This window comes from Sander vitreus, chromosome 18 (genome assembly GCF_031162955.1).
Source record: "Sander vitreus isolate 19-12246 chromosome 18, sanVit1, whole genome shotgun sequence".
Taxonomy (NCBI): domain Eukaryota; kingdom Metazoa; phylum Chordata; class Actinopteri; order Perciformes; family Percidae; genus Sander; species Sander vitreus.
The window spans coordinates 8,433,121-8,453,100 of NC_135872.1; the positions used below are offsets into that span (position 1 = coordinate 8,433,121).

At 41.1% G+C, this 19,980-nt stretch overlaps 2 protein-coding genes across 2 annotated transcripts in view; one reads left to right on the forward strand and one right to left on the reverse strand.

The window, feature by feature from the left end:
• The window catches only part of srsf5b (serine and arginine rich splicing factor 5b), a 7,011-nt gene extending 694 nt beyond the window's left edge, over positions 1–6,317 (forward strand). Inside the window, exons 3-8 of the mRNA XM_078274406.1 lie at positions 1,669–1,739; positions 1,859–1,981; positions 2,507–2,579; positions 3,942–4,015; positions 4,166–4,273; positions 4,686–6,317. Coding sequence (XP_078130532.1) covers positions 1,669–1,739; positions 1,859–1,981; positions 2,507–2,579; positions 3,942–4,015; positions 4,166–4,273; positions 4,686–5,016 — 780 coding nt within the window. The 3' untranslated portion in view covers positions 5,017–6,317. The remainder of the gene's footprint in view (positions 1–1,668; positions 1,740–1,858; positions 1,982–2,506; positions 2,580–3,941; positions 4,016–4,165; positions 4,274–4,685) is intronic.
• Positions 5,542–18,656, reverse strand: slc10a1 (solute carrier family 10 member 1). Its single transcript, XM_078274404.1, has 8 exons — positions 18,567–18,656; positions 14,154–14,405; positions 13,965–14,051; positions 10,682–10,794; positions 8,592–8,793; positions 7,921–8,099; positions 7,609–7,808; positions 5,542–6,499 (listed from the first exon to the last, which is right to left on the reverse strand). Exons 2-8 carry the CDS (start codon positions 14,370–14,372, stop codon positions 6,438–6,440), a joined length of 1,062 nt encoding a protein of 353 aa, XP_078130530.1. The 5' UTR covers positions 14,373–14,405; positions 18,567–18,656; the 3' UTR covers positions 5,542–6,437.
• Between the last annotated feature and the right edge of the window lie 1,324 nt (positions 18,657–19,980).

The window sequence follows — 19,980 nt, forward strand, 5'->3', positions numbered from 1 at the left end:
ACTTAAGGGTTTTCTGAGGTTTTAAAACTCTTAGGTGCAGTCGACGTCTTACGCTGTTTTGCATATATTCGTGACGCCATCGCGAATCTATTTGCATACACATAGTGGCTGTCCTAAAGTTACAGCAAGGGAGAGATCACTAAAGCAAAACTTGGAGGGGCTTGTCACTAAAATGAGAATTAGCTGGTCCACCTTAAAGGTCAGCCCAGACATTTTCTGCATGGTTATGTGCATTATAAATGTGCAATATGTAATCTTTACTGTATTTAATCAAAATGACCACAATGTATCATCAGCTATTAAGGAAACATGCTAACATGAAATCCTATGTTTATTTTTAGTTGAAATACTATGTTTTGCTAAAGCCAGTATTTTCTCCTTTTTGAAATTTCCGTTCTGTGACAGAATGTTTGTCTGTGTTTCGGCCTGTGTTGGTATCAACTGCTAAATTTGACAGCCGGCCTGGTTGCCAGATATACCTGTAAAAACTCTAACCCAGCGCGCTACAGCTGTAGTACAACCATGGAAATAACAAATGGGATCAACGTAGATGGATTCATTCTACACACCCTAAAAAAATTAAAAACTCACCATCTTTCTAAGTGGTTGCATAACCAGAGATGAGGTAAAACACGGGTAAATATTGGAGATGAGGTTAAAAGAAGGAGACAGCTTAGATCCTAAAAGGACACTTATTATTTCCTCCTAAACAGGTAAGGGTTGAGCTTCATTCATTTATATCACGGCTAACGTAGGAATTTTCATTCATTTCAACATTCATGTGCTTGCATTAATATATATAGAGTACTTGAGTTAGTTACTCGCATTTTTTTTTTTTTTTTAGACACAGCCGGTGAAGTGATCCTGACTGCCATGCCACCGCCATGCTAATACACGCTAACTGCTAATGTATGATCCATGACCTATGCCAGAAACTGCAAGTTTGACTTCCTCATAATGGAAACATGCAATTTAACTTTGGCAAAACACCCCGTAGCCTGAATTGTTGGATTGGGACACAGTGTTCTCCACAATTTCGCTTTGTAATGTATGTAACGTTGTTATTGTGGCCAACGTTACCATCGGCAGCAAGGTTATGATATGTTGGACAGTAAGATGATTCCCACTTTTTTACAAACTGGCATGCAACCATAATGTGTACTGACTGTACAGTGTATAGACAAGCTGTACAGCGGCTCTGGAAGTAGTAGTACCGACAATCTCCCCCCTGCCAAAACTGTTCCCCCGCTTCTGGTCAGCGGGCGTAGGCGACAAACCGTGGCTGTGCCCTGGGTACAGACGACCGTGAGGTCGCGGCCGTTGCAGTGACGTTAAGCCGAGAAAAGGTGGCTGTCAGTCAGGCACACAACTCCGCAAGGTCGCTGCCTTTTTTAGCGGTCAACATAGCAGCATCTAGCAACTCCGCTGCACTGTGGAGTAACGTCTAGCAATGCGAGACTAGCATCAAGCTAACCTTGACATTGTGCGACGTTGGGTTTGGCGTTCTCAACCTGGTAACTCCTGTGAACGTCGGAGGGGCCGGGGTAGACGATTTAAAATAGTTTGGTGCTGTTCTACTCACACATTTAAGAATGATACGTAACGGTGGGTTAAGTTAAAGGCACATTAGTAAAGAAGTGCTGTTGTAAATGTTGTGTTCTGTTATAGGAGTTTGATGACCCCAGAGATGCCGAAGATGCTGTTTATGAGCTTGATGGCAAAGAGTTGTGCAATGAAAGGTAGGAATTTGTAGTACATGATGTAAATACAAAATTTCCTTCTCTTGCTCCGTCTGTTACCATGGAAATTGTTTTATTCTTTTTTTTTTAAAAAGGGACCTTTTTTAATGTAATTTCAGGGTGACCATTGAACACGCCCGTGTACGTCTGCGTGGCGGCCGTGGCAGAGGAAGCGGCGGCGGTGGTAGTGCAGGAGGACGTTTCTCTGATCGCTATGGCAGAGGTTCCCAGAACAGTCGGAGGTAAAGTTTTCACACCACCCACAGTTTTGGTAACAGGTCACTTGCTTTATCATGACGCATACGTTTTATTTGATGATATTCAAATTAGGGCTGCACGATTAATCTAATTGCAATCACAATGTCACACTGTGGGATTACATAACCGCAAAAATTGTTGATTTGAGTTTAAAAAAAAAGTGTGCTGTGTGCACTCCCTTCACTTTATATTACACCCATCTTGAATGTCATTGTTTAAGTGCATACACAATGTAATAATTTAATAAGAATTTGTTAGTTAAAAACAATTCTTATGCTCATTTCATTTTGTTAACGGCTCGTATTTGGTGAAAGGCCAATTATTGAATTATTGCAGCCTACAGTAGTTTATAATAGCCACCGTCCAAGCTTTTTCTTTTTTTTCTTTTTTACTGAGGTGAACCAGTTAAATTAGGATGTAATAAAATGCCTACCTATTACTTGCCTAAGTGTGTATCTCAACCCCACAATGCTTAATTAATTGAGTCTTTACATTTTCCCTTGTTTCAGCCGAAACCCTCCTCCGATGCGCACTGAGAACCGCCTAATTGTGGAGAACTTGTCCTCTCGTGTTAGCTGGCAGGTTAGTAATGGCACATGTTTTTTTATGCACAGCAAGTCTCTACAAGCTGCAACACCACAAATGTTATCACCTCCAACAGTCTGCCTCCAAAAATACACACACATTTTCATGCTGCTAAAAAACATAGAATCTCTGGAATCTAATCAATCATTTACTTAGCTTGCTAATATGTTTAAACAGTCAAACTATTTTATTGTGGTAAGGCCCAAATTGTTCTCTTAAAAATTGCCACTTTATTAAAACTGCATCTTATGCAGTTAAGTAATGAGTCAAAGAAGTAACAACAAGAAAACACTTAATTTGTTCCTTTTTTCAAATTTTAACCAATTCTTCACCCCTTTATTTGCCAGCCTGACTGTTGTGTCATATGGAAGAGCTCGCTTATGGTGGAGTTAACCCCTTCTGGGTCCTTCTGTCTGGGTTGAGCCTGTGGTGTCAGCCAGTCTATCCTACTCCTAGTTGATGCCTGCTGGTCATGTGAGCGCTCGCTCCACACTAGAGGTGCTGGTGGCCCCTTCGCTCGCAACGCCCCCTGTCGAAGGCAGGGGGGCGACTGGTGTGTGCCTGAGAGCGAGAGAGAGGAAACAGAGAGTTGGCAGAGAGAAAGGAGAGGAAAGAGCGAGAGTCGATGGTGACGGTGGTGGCGTATTGACCGATGGTTCGTTAATTTGAGGGGCTTCGATCGATCGATATCCCCCCTCCCTTCCCCCTTCTGGTGTTCCCGCACATCGCGAGCGAGAGAGTGTGAATTCCTCCCAGGTGCCCATGGATATAATCTGCAGTTATCCCGAGGTTATGGTGGGCTCGAAGAGCCTGCGGTCCACCCCAAAGGGTTTCACTCTCAGGTAGTAGTTTCCTCTCTTCCACCCTGTTCACTCTCTTTACTGAGGCAGGGTGCTGAGACAGGGGCGGTCCCGGCATGGAGCCCTGTGCCCTCCTTGCCAGGGAAAATGGGGCTCTCGGTGCCAAAGGCTGCCCAAGTGGCGCCACTGCAGTTCAGTTCATGCAGATGGTGTTCATGTCTCTGTAGTTGTAATGAGTCCAAGAATCTCAAAGCTTTTGCAAATACTTCTGCCTGTCCACCGATGGCACTTTTCAAAATTGGTTGATATCTAAATTGGCAAAGATCATATCATTTTCTAAGGTTTTGTATTTGCTTTTTATAATAAACTATTTAAGAACTGGCTGATTAAACGGCATCTAAGGTTCTTGGACTCATCCTTCTTATCTGCAGTAGCCTGTGTAGTCCTCTCAGACAATCTAACCATCTCTCTTTTTGGGTAAATCAGTCCTGTTTTATGTCTCAGGCTGTGCTTGTGTCCTGAGCCTCTCCGTAAAGTTGACTGATGTTTACGTGTGTAGGACCTGAAAGATTTCATGAGACAAGCTGGAGAGGTGACATTTGCCGACGCACATCGCCCCAAGCTCAACGAAGGGTAAGACCATTATCTTTGTCTATTGGCATTAACTGGCTAATGAATATCATGTGTGAGTCATACCAAGCTCACATTTGCAATTTCGGTTAAATTTACGAAAAAGTTTAAAAAAATAAAAATGTGGGGTTTTTTTGTTGGTTTTTTATACAGGGTTGTTGAGTTTGCCTCTTGCAGCGATCTGAAAAATGCCATGGACAAACTGTCTGGGAAGGAAATCAATGGCAGGAAAATCAAGCTCATTGAGGCAGCCAGAAAGAGGTGAGCTGCTTTCCCTCTCATCCATGATTGGCTTCCACTTTCCACTCATTTTTCATACTAGTATCCCAAGATAACTTCATCAGCTGGATGAGATGAGAGGCTCATTTTAGATGCTTGATTACAATGACCGTGTTGGTTTGGATAAGATGTATAAAGAACATGGTTAATCACACTATATGGATTTTAGTAGAGCTGGGCTGAACGGTTAGGATGTGCCATTTAGTTGGAACTCTGCTGTTGGAAGCAGTGTGTAAAACTATTGATTACTGTGCCACTAAAGCACTTTGACCGTGCTACTAATTTAGACAATGAAATTAATTGTACAAATACATGTGCCAGAGAAATGTGTGTACTATACACTATATAAATATATAGGTATCCTAATGTTCTTCGTCTCTTTGCCCTTTCCCAGGTCAAGAAGTCGTTCCCGGTCTGAGAGCTCCTCGCGCTCGCGCTCCCGTTCTCGTGGCCGCTCTCCATCCCGCTCCCCCAGACGCTCCCGCAGCCCCGCCCACAAGGCCCACAACCGTTCCCGCTCCCCCAGCGTGTCCCCTGCCGGTGGCGCTTCCTCCCCAACCTCCAAATCAAAGGAGCCTGCTAAACGGTCCTCCAAGACGAGCAAATCTGCCACCCCGCCCTCCCCTCCTCCTGCTCAGAGAGCCTCCGTCTCCCGCTCCCGTTCCCGCTCCCGTTCCCGCTCCCGCTCCCATTCCCGCTCTCTTTCTACTGACAGCCAGCGCTAAACGCTTCGTTTTAGTTTAATGGGAATCAACAGTAGAAACGACTCGATTCAACAGTAGAATCCGCTTGGAGGAGTTGACACACTGGAGCTCCTGCGACCCCTTCTGAAAGCTGAGACCAGAGCTTTACTCGAGTAGAGTTTGTTTTTTCCTGTCTAGATTGTCAATAACTATCATCAAGCTTTTCACATTTAAACACATACATTGTCAGGCTGGAACAATGATATTCAGTCAATTATTTTATTCTCATTATAGGGCGTTTGAATTAAATAACTTAAACAGAGGACACTTGTTAAAAAGTGATGCTGTTTGTGTCCCCCTCGTTGCCCATCAAGATTAAACCTATATGTCTGTTGCACCCAGTTACTCCTCACCTCCAAATGTATTCATCCAGCTAGGCTGCAGGTCCTCCACTGCTGCACCATTTCTCCATACTGCTGCACCGTTTCTCTCACTAAATGCCCAAGTGAACCAGCGTCAGGTCTCACTGTTGAGTCCTTGATGGAATCTTTGTTTTTTTGGCAGGACTTTGAGGCTTTTTGTGACCACTTTTTTGCAATACTTTTGCCTGTTTTTTGCTCGTCCGTAGGAGAGTTTTTAATCACTTTCCACATTTTTCTGTATCATGTGATCCAAGTCCTTTTGCCTCTTTTTCCTGTATTTTCTGACCTACTGTACCTACCACAGCTGGTGTGTGTAATATCTATACCTGAGGATTCTTGCACGTGCGGTTTGTTTGATCAAAATTTAGAATCTTATCATTGTTGAAAATATTTTTTGTGCTTAAAACTCAAATACAATCCACCACCGTAACCGCCATTGGCAGTATCAAGAACACTGCAATTACACACATTGTTTCCGCAGTTAAACAGCTGTACAGTAAATAAAATGTTAATGTCATGGATCTTACATTTTCTTGTAGTTGACTGTCAAACTTATTTTGTTGGGAGATGTAATTCTCCTTTGAGGATGAGGTCAACACTTCAACACTTTAAAATGGCGTTACTTAAAGAATGCAGATTGTTCTAGCATTGTAATTTAAAGTTCTTATTTTTATTTTTTGGTTTAGGGTTTTGTGTACAGCATTGCAGACTTTTGTTTTACAGTGTATAATGTAATTCCAAGAATGCTTGTTGGTACTGTGACTGATGTTACTGTGGTTTAAATGAACGTGTAGGCAAGAGTTTGGGAAAAAAAAAGCAACATTTTTGTACGTATGGATTTTATTTTCAGTGAAAAATATGTACGTTTGTATGGTTTAGGAAGACGACTTAAACAATAAAAACAATTTTAACTAAATCATTCATCTTGTGTTTACCTGTGCTTTTATTAGGAAACATCTACAAATGTGTCAATTCAGACTATACAATACTCGCAATCTTCAGAATAAGCCCGACATGGCTGTCCTGCAGTTAGAAATAAAATCATACAGTCCCCTCACAGGCCTCTTTCAACTTGTCTTCAGTGACTGCTGGCTGGTATGTATCTGTAGGTCAGACAGACAAGCAGATTACAAACATCTAACTGGTAAGATCCCGGACTCTGAACTAAATCATGGTAGATGTCAAGATTCTGAGTTTATTTCTCTTACTGCACTACATAATCTTACATTTAGTCTATTTAAAGTTTTATTGTTTGGCATGTAACAGGTCACCAGCCAGAATCAAACAGGATTTGGTTGTGCACACAGTCTTCACAAGGCTAGCAGGGTGCACCAAATATCTCTACTTGGTGGATTGGCACCAATGTTGTACAGACATTCATGGTTTAAGACACTGTACAGCATTCTAATAACTGATCACTTGAGTTTTCCTCTAGCACCATGTGAGTTTTGTTTTTTAAAATACAATATCTCTACTGGTTTGGTTTTTGACCAAATACCTGCAAAACTGACACTCCCATCTGCCTCAAATGCACTTTCTGGTTAGTGCTAATGAAGCATGACTGAAGCCCCCCCCCCCCCTCCTGTTAGCTAATACTGTATACTACATTGTGTGTGTGATTTCAGGTTCCATACAGTGCAAAGCAGGGGTTTAAGTACAGTACATCCATATCATTTCTTTTTAGGTTTAATCCTCTGGTTTGAGAATAAACTCATAACTGTTAATGTATTCTATATATTCCTCTATTCCTATTCTTTTTCTACATCATGTAGTGTGGCTGGTATGTTGTCTACCTCCATTAATACAGTGGTAAGAAAACATCAGTCTGTATTACTCACTCAGGTGAATGACCTTTATTCATAGTTTTTTTTTTTTTTTTATCAACCAATTAATCATTTAGTCAATAAAACGTCAGATGTGTCAAGGTGTCTGAAATGGAAGATGCCTATCACAAATTCTCAGAACTCGAGGTGGCAATAGCTTGTTTTGTCTGACCAACTGTTTAAAATCCAAATATATTAAATGTACATCTTTTTGAGATGCTGAAACCAGGTAGTTGGCATTTATTGCTTTTTCATATATATATATATATATATATATATATATATATATCTTAAATGATTAATCAATGAATACAACTGTATGCAATTATTTTCCAGTCCAAAATGAAAATGTTAGTGTTATGTGGTTTTAGAAGGCCTGTTGAACTCACCTTTCTTTCTGAGTGTGAACCTTTGGTGACACCTGAACAGCACGATGAGCAGCCCCGCCTCCGTCAGCTGGAAGAACCCGTAGACCGCGGGGAACAGGAACAAAGGGCCGATCAACGCTGGGGGAAAGGCCACTTTCAGAAGGGTGGAGCACAGCTGGATGTTCTGACAGCCTGTTTCCATAGCAACGGTCCTCCGCTCCCTTATTCATAAGCCATGGATACATTAAGGAAGGCAGTTTATTCCACTGACATGACTAATACTACCCGTCACAATATCCACCAGAGCTCGAATTCTTGAACCACATAACTCACGATTGGTTGAGTCTGAAGAGCCAGGAGATGATGTATCCGACGGAGTAGCCTATGAAGGGCATGAGAGCACCGATGGCCATGAGCGGAGGAGACACCACTGTGAGGATGGAGTCTTTCATACTAAGGCTGACAGCGATGCCGATTCCCACAAAGCAAACTGTCATAAAGGTGATGCCTACCTGAGAACACCATGACAGGAGACGAGTTAGATTCCTTTGCCTTTTATTTGGTTTCTATATTATCGTTTAAGAATATGTCTGGTGATATTCTATATTTGATTTATTCTCACATATTGTCTGTGTAGCTAAAGCCTGATCTTATTCCTGTGTGACACAGAGCTCCATAGGCATTTTCTGAGCCTTTCTTTTTGAAATTAAATGATTTGTGACTGTGATTTTTTAAAGTTAATGTCTTTAGTGTGTGCCAATGGGCTGACACAGACAGTGTACAGAATTTTTTTCAATAACCCTTTCAATAATTTGATTACTAATTAGTGCTATAACATGTCAATAAGTCGAGAAAAAAAATCAGCAAATCCTCACATTTAGAAGCTGCCGCCCACGAGTGTTTGCTCAATGAATGAAAACTGTTGCCTGATAATTTGATTTCATTTTACAAACCATGAATCAACTATTAATCCAACCTTCTGACCCTCCTGTGTATGCTCTAACCTTTGTGATGGTCTTGGCGTACCGCGGCCTGTAGTAGTTGATGAGGATACCCACACTGCAGGGTATGAGGATCATGACCAGCGATACGAGGATTTCGACGTAGGGCATGGAGTTCTGCAGGTCGAAGCCCTGACAGTAGAGGTAAAACAGCAGAGGCATCATGCCCAGAGCCAGTACCGTGGAGCAGGACGTCATCACCATGCTGAGCGGAAAAACACAGGGGTGATAACTTCTTAGCCCCAGACATAACTTTCTGGCTGGCGATGGGGATGGCAGGTAATTTTAATCCCTCTTGCCCCATCAGTGGCAGGGCACATGGATGCGATGAAAGGCCGGTCCAACGCTAGATATTGTGCTAACTACTGGCCGGACTACCTTTCTATATGTGTTTATGCCCATCAAGTTGGTCAAAACGTCCCCTTGACCAACACTTTGGTTTGTAGTGAGGAATCTAGAAAACTATTGTATTGGCTAGAAAACAATCTCACCACAAGGTCCACTTAATAGCTGATCTGGAGCTTTTGTATTGAATCTGTAATTCCATACAATAGCTCCATAGAGCTTGTAGTGAGATTGTTTTCTCAGGCAGACATTTATTAAGCACACTTAAGCTGCTTAGAGTATCATGAAAATGTCAGTGTAAAAGCTTCAACCATTTAGATGTCATCATTTTGCAGCAAACTTGACAGCCTGTTGTTAAATGCATGAGGTGGAATGCACATTGTAGCCTCCAGGGGGCGCATGCGGGGCTTGTTGGGATTGTTAATTGCAGGTTAAGCATTATCTGAGTTGCATGAGAGTTGCATGAATTGTTACAAGGTATATTGTTATACTGCCTATACTAATATTTTGACTCTAAGTTGTTTGTGAACATTTATTATGGTGATAGATTAGTTGAAACAAAAACCAAAAAGCCTCATTCACTGTCAACAGCAGATGCAGGGGCGGCTGTGGCTCAGGAGAGGTAGAGCGGCCGGTGGTCTACCAATTGGAACGTCGGTGGTTCGATCCCTGGCCTCCCTGGTCTACATGTCGAAGTGTCAAGCAAGACACTGTAGCCCAAATTGCTCCCGATAGTTTGTGTGAATGTGCGTGGATGTTTACCTGATGAGCAGCTGGTGCCTGTAGTGTGTAAAACGCTTTGAGTGGTCTTTAAGACAAAATCAATGCTGTCCATTTACCATCCTCATTAACACAGACACAATTATTGGCTTATATCTGATGATGTAGCGCATCCAAGTGTTTGTCAAATTACAAATAATTTCTCACTGTGTGGAAGGAATCTGTTTGATCAGTGTTGTTTTAGTCATGAGGGCCTTCATTAATGCCTCAAACCGTCCTGTGTGCGCAGCCAGATAAGCTCCTCCGACAGATAAAGCAGGAATGTCCTCAACAGCATGCTGCCACACCCGGTCCTTCATTAATAAGATACCTAATGGGGGTGAATGGCCTAGCGGTTGAGTAAAAGCGTTGGCCATTATCTTATCTATGATAATATAATAGTGTTATGATCAGACTGGTGATGTCCTGTACTTCATTCAACTCTAATAATGACAGGAGACGAGCCACTTGTTATTAAATGGCAGCATGTACTCTGGCACAGCACTTCACCAAAATCACAACATATTTTGCAGCCATACAGATAGTTTATGTTCTATATTTCTTATTGGGACTATTTCTTTGGTAATTGGAGAAGATAAATTGGACCAAACGGGAAATATTGAGGCAAGAATGACCCAACATTTGCATGCTGTATCTTTGCTCGATCGATTTGTTTAGTCACTGTTCCTGTTTTGGTCATAGATCTTCATCACTGCTGTGTACTTGTATTCAGAGAACAATGGACTAACTCATATTGGATCACTCCCCTCGTTTCAAATAGTGTGCTATATCCTAAAAGAAGACACAAGGACACTGCATAGTTTTATTACTGAATTCTCTGTGCTGTTCGGTGATTTAAATGGGATTATTTTAACCTTCCCTAATCCAGTGTTTACTTGTACCTTAATCACCTTGTGTGTATTCATGTATTTTTTGAATGTATTTGTTGGTCAACAAATATGTCACAGCAAAGAGGTTGTGTGTGTTACCTGAGGTTCATGTCTCCCTGCAGAGCCAGGGCCAGGATGTTGGAGAGGGCTCCTCCAGGACAGCAGCCACAGATCAGTATCACCACAGCCGTCATTTCAGTCAGCTGGAACACCTACAGCATGAAATGATAATTAATTCATACAGAGTGATGATGCCAATAATCTATTATATCTACTATATCTATTACTGATAACAATGTATAATAGTGATACCCGTGCGGATCTAATTATGGAAATAAAATAAATGGAAACAAAGAAAAACTGCAATGCAAAAAAGGGGTTTGTGTGGGGTGTAAGAAAACCATGTGAACAAATAAATCAAACAGATTAATAATACATAACTTGCACTAATATGTTATCGTTGACAGGTGTTCTATCGCAACCATAATCATTATTTGGGGAGCTTATTCCCCGGAGTCGGTCGTCTACCAATTGGAATGTCGCTCTGCTACGCCCTGCAGTGCCCTGCTACGCCCTGCAGTACCCACTACGCCCCGCTATGCCCTGCCGTGCCCTGCTACGTCCTGCAGTGTCCTGCTACGCCCTGCCACACCCTGCTATGCCCTGCCCTGCTATTTCTAACTAGCTATTTCTAGTCATAGTTCCATTATCTTTATTGTTACTATAATTGCCACTGTTCATCGTACCCTCAACCAGCATCGTCAGACCCACCAAGAGCCTGGGTCTGTCCGAGGTTTCTCCCTAAAGGTGTGGCCACACAGAGTCGACGGCTGATCAGTCTCCCCAAATTGGTCAAAAAAATGCCTCGGAACACACCAAAGCGACGAGACGTAATACGTCTCCATAACAGCAGGTGTTATGGAGACGTATTACGTCAAAAATGAAAACCGGCAGCTGATTGGACGAACGCGTCACAACGGGTCTGACTTCTCCGGAAATTCAAAGACAGACTGTCATGGCGGCTTGTTCAGAATACGATCTCATATTGTACTAAAATAGTTCACCAAAACGTGTTACTGAAAACATTTTAATAGGCCATGCAGTTGCTGAATCTGTCTTCATTTCAGATCGACAAAGGTCAGTTTAAAAGATTTTCGTCAGATTTTGAGAAACTCTAGTCACGCTCATTCCGCTCCCAGTTTCCGGGTTAGCACTCTACCAATCAGATGGGTCATTTGAGTCCGACTGCCGGCAGTGCCCGCCCCGCCGATTATACATGTAAAATTGGCCAAAATGAAGGACGACGGCCCCTCGGACGGACGACGGCACGGAACACACCGAACAGACTCGAGTCACTGACCTCGCCAGACTGTCCTATGGCCGATTATCGGCTCTGCGTGTCCACACCTTTAAAGGAAGTTTTCCTCACCACTCGAGGTTTCTGCCTACTAAATGCTTGCTCTTGGGGGAATTGCTGGAATTGTTGGGTCTTTGTAAATTATAGAGTGTGGTCTAGACCGACTCTATCTGTTAAGTGTCTTGAGATAACTCTTTTTATGATTTGATACTATAAATAAAATTTAATCGGAATTGAATTGAATTATTTCAGCTCGTAAAAAGCTTTCTTGCTTTCTCCGTCTGTTAATGTTACTTTTTTCCCTTTTTGTCCTGTTAATTATTATGCCATTTTACTGCTCATTTGTCAAAAGAATTATAACATAGTTAGGGTCACAGTGGCCTCGAGCAAAGTACATTGAGTAATAATAAGTGAAACAGGAGCAGAATGTACTGCTTTGCATGAGAGCAAATGACGATGAGACACAGCACAGTGGCCTCGACCATGGCGTGTGTTGTGTGAAGATAACCCTCCCTGTGTTGGAGAAAAGAGGGGGCCCAAGAAAAAAAGTATAAGAGATGAGGGGAAGTATAGATCGGGGCTCACAAGGTCTGACAGTCTAGAGATACATGGACCGGCTCTGGCTTGTTGTCTGTTGCTAGGGAAACTGAGTCTCAGCGTGCTTTGTGATCCCACAGATCTGTGTATTGAAACTCCGATGCTTGACTGATTAAACAAATGTATTTGACTTTTTCTTATTGTCTTATTTGGCTCTTGCTTAGGATCAATGTAATTCCAATTTAACGAATGCGCGGGGATATATATGTCTTTTATTTGGAGTCAGACACATTAGCCTCTTTCCGACCAAGTAGTTACAGGAACGTAGTTATAGGAACAGTCCACTTCTAAACAGTTCTAATAACTACTCTCCCCCAAAACCGGTTTTACCATTTGCATTCACACTGGCCAAGTGGCCATTGGAACTGACCTTTTGTTATTATAACACAGCCATCTAACCACCACTATGCGGAAAAGGGAAAAGACCCTGCCCTGAAGTAGGAGCTGAAAGAGTTACAGGAACTGTGGCCAGAGGAACTTAATAATCCCCAAATTGGTCCAGTCGGATCAGGAGAAACAAAGGGTTGTAGGGACGTTATGTTCTAGGAACTGCAAAAATCCCTCCGGTCGGAAAGGGGGGACACAAAGGAGGAAAACCCCAGCACGGGCATATGCACGCGCTTCAAACTGTATGAGTACTAGTCATTCATTTCAATCATCCTGATGCCATTTCATAGTGTCAATTCTGTGAAAATTACCATCCTCTTTTCTTTGCAAACCTGTGGGCCTGTAAAACCTTTGAGATTACATACTGTGATTTGAGGCTCTAGCTCGCTAAATAAACATGAATTTATAAATTCAATTAGCCAAAGCTGTGAGCCTTTGGCTCCGTGACAACTGACACGTGTGTAGTAATTAAAAAAAATAAATCATTAACAGCAGTGACACTAGGCTTTTTCTAAATTAATTTAGTGGATGGTCAGGTTTTGATATTTCATCATGTGCAAATGGGGGGTATTGAAACTCCAGGTTATTTTGGGGTACAAAAGGATTTATTGCCAAGTAAGTAAAACTTACAAGGAATTTGCTTTGGTGGCTTGTACATCGTGCATACATACACAAACAAGGCTTACGTGCAGTTTAGTGTGCCAAAATATTTTCCAAAAACTGAGTGTCCCAAATGATGAGAGTCTTATTTGAGACAGGTTAAGGTTAGGGTTAAGGTAAGGGTTAGGGGTAGGGTTAGGGTAGCACAGGTGGTTTAGCAGGTTCATAATTAATTGAGGACATTGTATGGGGAATTTGGGACACTAAACTGCACGTATACCCATACGTATACATATACAACATTAATATAAAATAAACAGAAATAAATATATACAAAATAGCAGTTTAACATAACTGGAGAAGGCAGCAATACCAGAGGCCAAGCAATCGGCCCCATATTGGCGCTATACACTAGTAATCTTAAAAAACAGGAATACTAACCTTAGCTAGGCAAAAGGCTGAAAGAGGCATGACACCAAACTGGGCCAACGCTGCTATCGCTACCCCTTTAGGTTTCACAATGTGAGTCTGGAAAGAAGGAAAAAGATGTTTGGTACATAAATCTTAACGGTCTATACACACAGATAATGAACTTTAAACAGACGGATATGTATGAACAGCTTAAGTCACCTTGATCTTGGACACCTCCATGGTGCATCCTAGTGAAACCATGGTGATGAATAGGAGGAATACCATAAGTATATTGATGATTTGCTCCATCACCGGCGACACAAGACCCGTGAAAACAGAGCTGGTGTTAGCAGCCATCATGTTGAACACAAAGCTTTGATTTTGCCACAAAACTGGTTCAGAGAACAGATCAGATGTGTAGGCCTTGGTGTCTGCCATGTTGGAGCAGCAAGTGGGATACTGATTTGTAATCTTAAAAAAAAACACAAAAACATGGGCACACAGTTAGACAAAGGGGGAGTAAGAAAGTAGATCCAGTGACCACTGAAAATGTTTCTTTAAGCGCCCTTTATTCAAGTACTTAAGTACAATTCTGAGGCACTTGTACTTTACTTAATAAGTATTTCCATTTCGTGCTACTTTATACTTCTACTACGTCACATTTCAAAGGGACATATAGTAATGTGCATTTACTCCACTACATTCATTTGACATCTATATTCACTAATTACTTTTCAAATTAAGATTACATTAAAAAGGGTGCCCAGATAGCTCAGTTGGTAGAGCGGGCGCCCATATATAGAGGTTTACTCCTTGATGCAGTGGGCCCGGGTTTGACTCCCCCTTTGCTGCATGTCATCACCCCCCCCCCCCCTTTCATTTCTTCAGCTGTCCTGTCAATGAAGACCTAAAAATGATCTTAAAAAAAAAGAAAAAAGATTACATTAAAAAATAACAGTTTTAAATGAAATGATTGTGATGACCCCTCCGCTCCACTAGGTGTGTTTTGCAGGATCTGGGTCAATGCAAAGGGTCGTCGTCAACTTCATGAGCCACACCTGGGCCCGATGTTGGATATAAAAGCGCACTACCTTTCCACAGAGTGTTTGCTCTTCCCACACCGCAGCTGTCTTTTTGGTTTTGCTTGTTACAGACATGTCCACTCACCCATACACGACTGATTACCGACTTCCACATTTGTTCTGTTTTTATTCCGGTTTCTGTAAATAAATGTTTATTCTACGCTAATACTCCGTCTAGTTTCCCATCTTTGTCGCTGCCTATGAGCCTGGTTGTGACAAATGGGGGCTCGTCCATTTCTGTTGTTTTGTTTGTAAGTTTGTTTGTGCCTTAGGTAGCAGCAGGCACATGGTTGATTGCACAAGCTGATCTGGTGATTTGGTCCACCTGCATGCTGGTTTTGGCCGTGCGCTCTTCTCTGGTCTCTGAATTTGCTCAGGTAACTGGTTTGTTTGGGAGACATTTGAGGAGTGTAGTAATTAGGCTGTTTGGTTGCAGTTGTACTGTTTAACAAGTCGCTGATTTGTTCTTAGGGATGTTCCTGTTTAAACTGCTGCTGTTCTGTCCCTGTAGGCTTAAGAATGAATTCCCTTTAGAGTTCATTGATCACATCATCATGATTCACAAAATAAATTACCATCTAACCATCAACTGTTAATTGGGAAATGAAATATAATGATACCATTATTTGGTTGTAATTTTCAAGAAATGTCAAAGAAGTTACTTGCCAATTATTACCTACGTCACAGGAAACGGTAAACCGGAAAATATCATTATCGAAATGCCCAAAATATGAATAGACATCTGTGAATCACAACTTGTTTTATCTTCCTTCCATTCCTATAAATCAGATTTATGATAAATAAAAAAAATAATGATATAGCCTAGAATTCACAAAAAAAAATACTTTTACTTTAAATAATTGAAGTACATTTTGATTATATTACTTCTGTATTTTAACTTAAATAAAATGTCAAATGAATGACTTTCATTTGTAATGGAGTAGTTATACATTGTCATATTGTACTTAAGTAAAAGATCCGAGTACTTCTACGTCATGCATAACACTTGCTGCTCTTTGTGATAAGAATCAAATAATCAGAGCATGACACGAGTCAGAGACATGAGTTAAGCAGCCACAAAGCAGTCAGCATGTTGAAGACAAACTTGACAGAAGCTTAACACAGGCAGCACGAGGGGATACGTTATGTGACTGGGGACACACTAACATAAAACACAATACTGTGTGTGAAAAGACATTCCTTCTACCGTTTTCTGAAGTGGTAATTGAAATAAGAAGCAAAGCAACATGCACACTATCTTCTGAAGAAACATGGAGATCCTGAAGTCAGATACTTGATTGTTTTAATAATAAGTCTGCTCACTGCTTCGTTGTACGTACGTTGTTTTCTTTAAAGTGTTCAATGTCTCTGAACAGGCGGAAAGGTCACTGTTGTGTTGATAAGCAGTGCTTTTCATCATCGATCAATGGGAGCATAATCTTTCAGTTCATAGTACACATTATATGATCCTGAGAACCTTTCACCTAATATGTCATGTAGTGTAGCTCCAAAACATTGTCTACCTTCACTAGATATGGACGGTTAAGGCATTTTCAAACACCATGTAATTCCAAATATTAGCATTTTTGGTTATACATTAATAAAATTAATAAAAATGCAATACCCTAAAAGTGGAATTAGAAATGGATTTGATCTCTAACACTCTTATAAAGCACCTGTAGCTGAAAACACACTGCATGTCTGTTCATACAGTTGAGTCTTGCACTGCCCTGGTTTCAGCATGTACTGTAGAAGATGCTGACTTCACCTGCGCGCACCAGCTACTTTAGCATTAGTGTACAAACAAAGCAGAGAATGAATCAAAGAGGAAACTTTTCATACGTGTGGCTCTGTGCCAGCACCAGAGAAGCTTGTGAATACATTTATTCTTTTTTTTTAATTCTTTTTTTAGTATTACTCTTCTATATTTAAAGCCAAACAAATGCTTTATAACACACTGTCATGTAGTTGCACACAGATATAAGTATGTATTTAATACCAGTATTTCTATGGCAATCTTAATTTTTTTTAATTTAATTTCATAATTTATACTTTTTATTGATCCCCAGTGGGGAAATTACAATTTACACTCTGCTAGAAATCACTACACACAGGCCTGAAATACACACACAAACACACACACACACACACACACACACACACACACACACAAACACACACAGTGCGTTTCACTATCTTTGTGGGGACCTGTCATTGACATAATGCATTCCCTAGCCCCTTACCCTAACCTTAACCATCACAACTAAATGCCTAACCTTAACCCTTACCCTCACTCTAACCATAACCTAATTCTAACCCTAATCCTAAAACCAAGTCTTAACCCTCAAACAGCCCTTTAAAATTGTGGGGTCCAGCATTTTGGCCCCACAAAGCTGTCCGGACCCCACAAGTATACTGTATTCCCACGAATATAGTTAAACAAAAACACACACACACTCAGGACCTAGTCATGCACAAATGGAGAGATGTCAGAGTGAGTGAGCTGCCAGTGCTGGACCAGCGCCCTGAGCAGTTGGGGGGGTACGGTGCCTTGCTCAAGAGCACCTTGGCAGTGCCCAGGAGGTGAACTGCCACCTCTCCAGCTACCAGTCCACACGCCGTACTTTGGTCCATACAGGGACTTGAACCAGCGACTTGAACCAGCGACTTGAACCAGCGACCCTCCGGTTCCCAACCCAACTCCCTATGGACTGAGCTACTGCCACTAACTTCTCCTATGAAGATATTATTTGGTATCATTACAACTGCATTAACGGCATTATTAATTGCTTATATCTGCTTATAACCACATTATAGTGTTTTATAAAACACTTTTCAAATGTTCATACTGCTTATAATGCTGAAAATAGGGGTACTGTGTTGCCAGCAAGTTATTATTGCATATGCAATACAGAGAAATAGTATTTAAAAAAAAGAATTATGATATCAAAAGAAATCTAGAAATAACTCACACTTTTAGCAGCAATTTTCAACTGCATGCAGGCCATTTCCAATGAAACAAAAGTCACAAAAATTTCACAATTCACTGCTTGTTTTATGTTTATACTTTTAGTGATTCAACAAAAAATGTCTGCAGCACGTCACTTAAATCTGGCTAATCTGTTGACGACCCAGGGGGAAAAAAATGTGTTTGCTTTCTGCAAACCTCACTCTCCTTTGTGCTTCGATGCCAAGTTAACCTCCATCGCCAGAGTTTACAACCACATCCTCCCTGCTGGCATGCTCACATGCTGTGTGCAGACAAATTACCTTCACATTGTTTATCATACCTTTTTTGCACCCATTAAAAAAAACACAGGAGTGAAAAAAAAAATAAAAATAGCACAGAGCTTTATAAATGTGTCACATATACACATACATACTGACTTCTTGACTGTTCTGAAAGTGAGAATTGCACACCTATTCTTGGAGGTCAGTTTGTACAAATACAACACACATGGGTTCCCCAGAAATAAACACTTCTCCCTGCTGTAAGTGTAAAACTGACAGATTTGTTTGCAGCTACATATTTCATATATTGTGTTGTTACCTGTTGGGCCAGATGTTCCTCTACTTGTTTCTCCTCCTCTCTCTGAAACAAAATCTACTCCTTGTGTGTTGGCACTTTCCTTTTGTCAGTCACAAATGACATATGAAGGCTAGGTTGTACAGAGGTGCCATCTAGTGCAACAGTTGACTTCTGCAGCTTGTACATCACGAGAGATGTCTATGGCAATAAAAACAGAATGAAACACTGTCAGTTTATAGGAGATCAAAAGTTTTTCTGACCCAGTTCTGGTTTGCATCTGTATCCAAGATCTGGAACATATTTATTTTAGCTTGTCACCAAATTTAAGCATATAATTAATTTCAATGTGTGGTTCTGCAAATACTTCAGATACATTTGAAAAAAAATGTAAATGCTAACTTTAAATAATCCTCTCTCAGGACATCGGCGAGAGAGACTGCATTGTGGAAATTTCTGAGGAAGAAGATGTTGTGAACGTCCCCAAACTCTTTGAATGCTTTCTGTTAGATCTGTTTACTAGCAACAGCAATGAGTCATACAGAAGAAGAGAAGAACATCTATATTAGTATCTTTGTCCTGTAAGAGTATAACTCGAGTTGTTTGTCCTAATCTGCTGCAACTTAAACTGCCACAGTGGGAATATTAGAAGTAACACAAAGGTAAAACAATAACTTGTCTTAGTCAGACAGAACATGCAAGTTTCATTACAAGTTTCTGTGTTTCTATTTACAGAAAGATCCTCCGCTTTTCGTTAATAAATGATGCACTCAAAAGGGCCACTTGCTGCCAAAAATGGCCTCAGAATTTGTCAAGAGGAGAGCATTAAAAACACAAATGGATGATTATCATCAGGCGGGTTGGCGACAGCAATCTGGCAGATAAGCTTTAGCCAAGTACACAAATTACGTGCAGTTCACAGCTTGTTACTCTAAAGCTCATGCCAGGGTTCCTGATAGCTTTCATTTGGTGAGCAATTCATGCTGTTGCTAAAAAGGCTGCAAAACCCATCTGCAGCAGAGAATAAATGAAAGAGGAAACTCGTCATGCATGTAGCTCTGTGCCAGCACCAGTGAAGCTTGTGAATACTCTTGTATATTTAAAGCCAATTGTCAGTGTTAAAGTCAGTGCTGTGAGGGAGTGACATCTACTAAAAAGTCACCACCACATGCAATAAATCTCTCCTGTCCTGTCCTCTCAAAGGGATCTAATCTATAGTGGAAATACTGCACAGACTGCATTTTGTTTGACTTGGTGAAGAAACATGATGAATCATAAAGTGTAAAAGAGTCTCTACAGTGAATTAATACACCTTGGGTTTGTCACCCGATGCAACAATGAAATAAAAATGAATTGGCGTAGACTAGTCCAGCACTGTTCCACTAACACATCATCAGTAGCACTCTTGTAGTTCTTTAAACACTAAAAACAGGCTGGC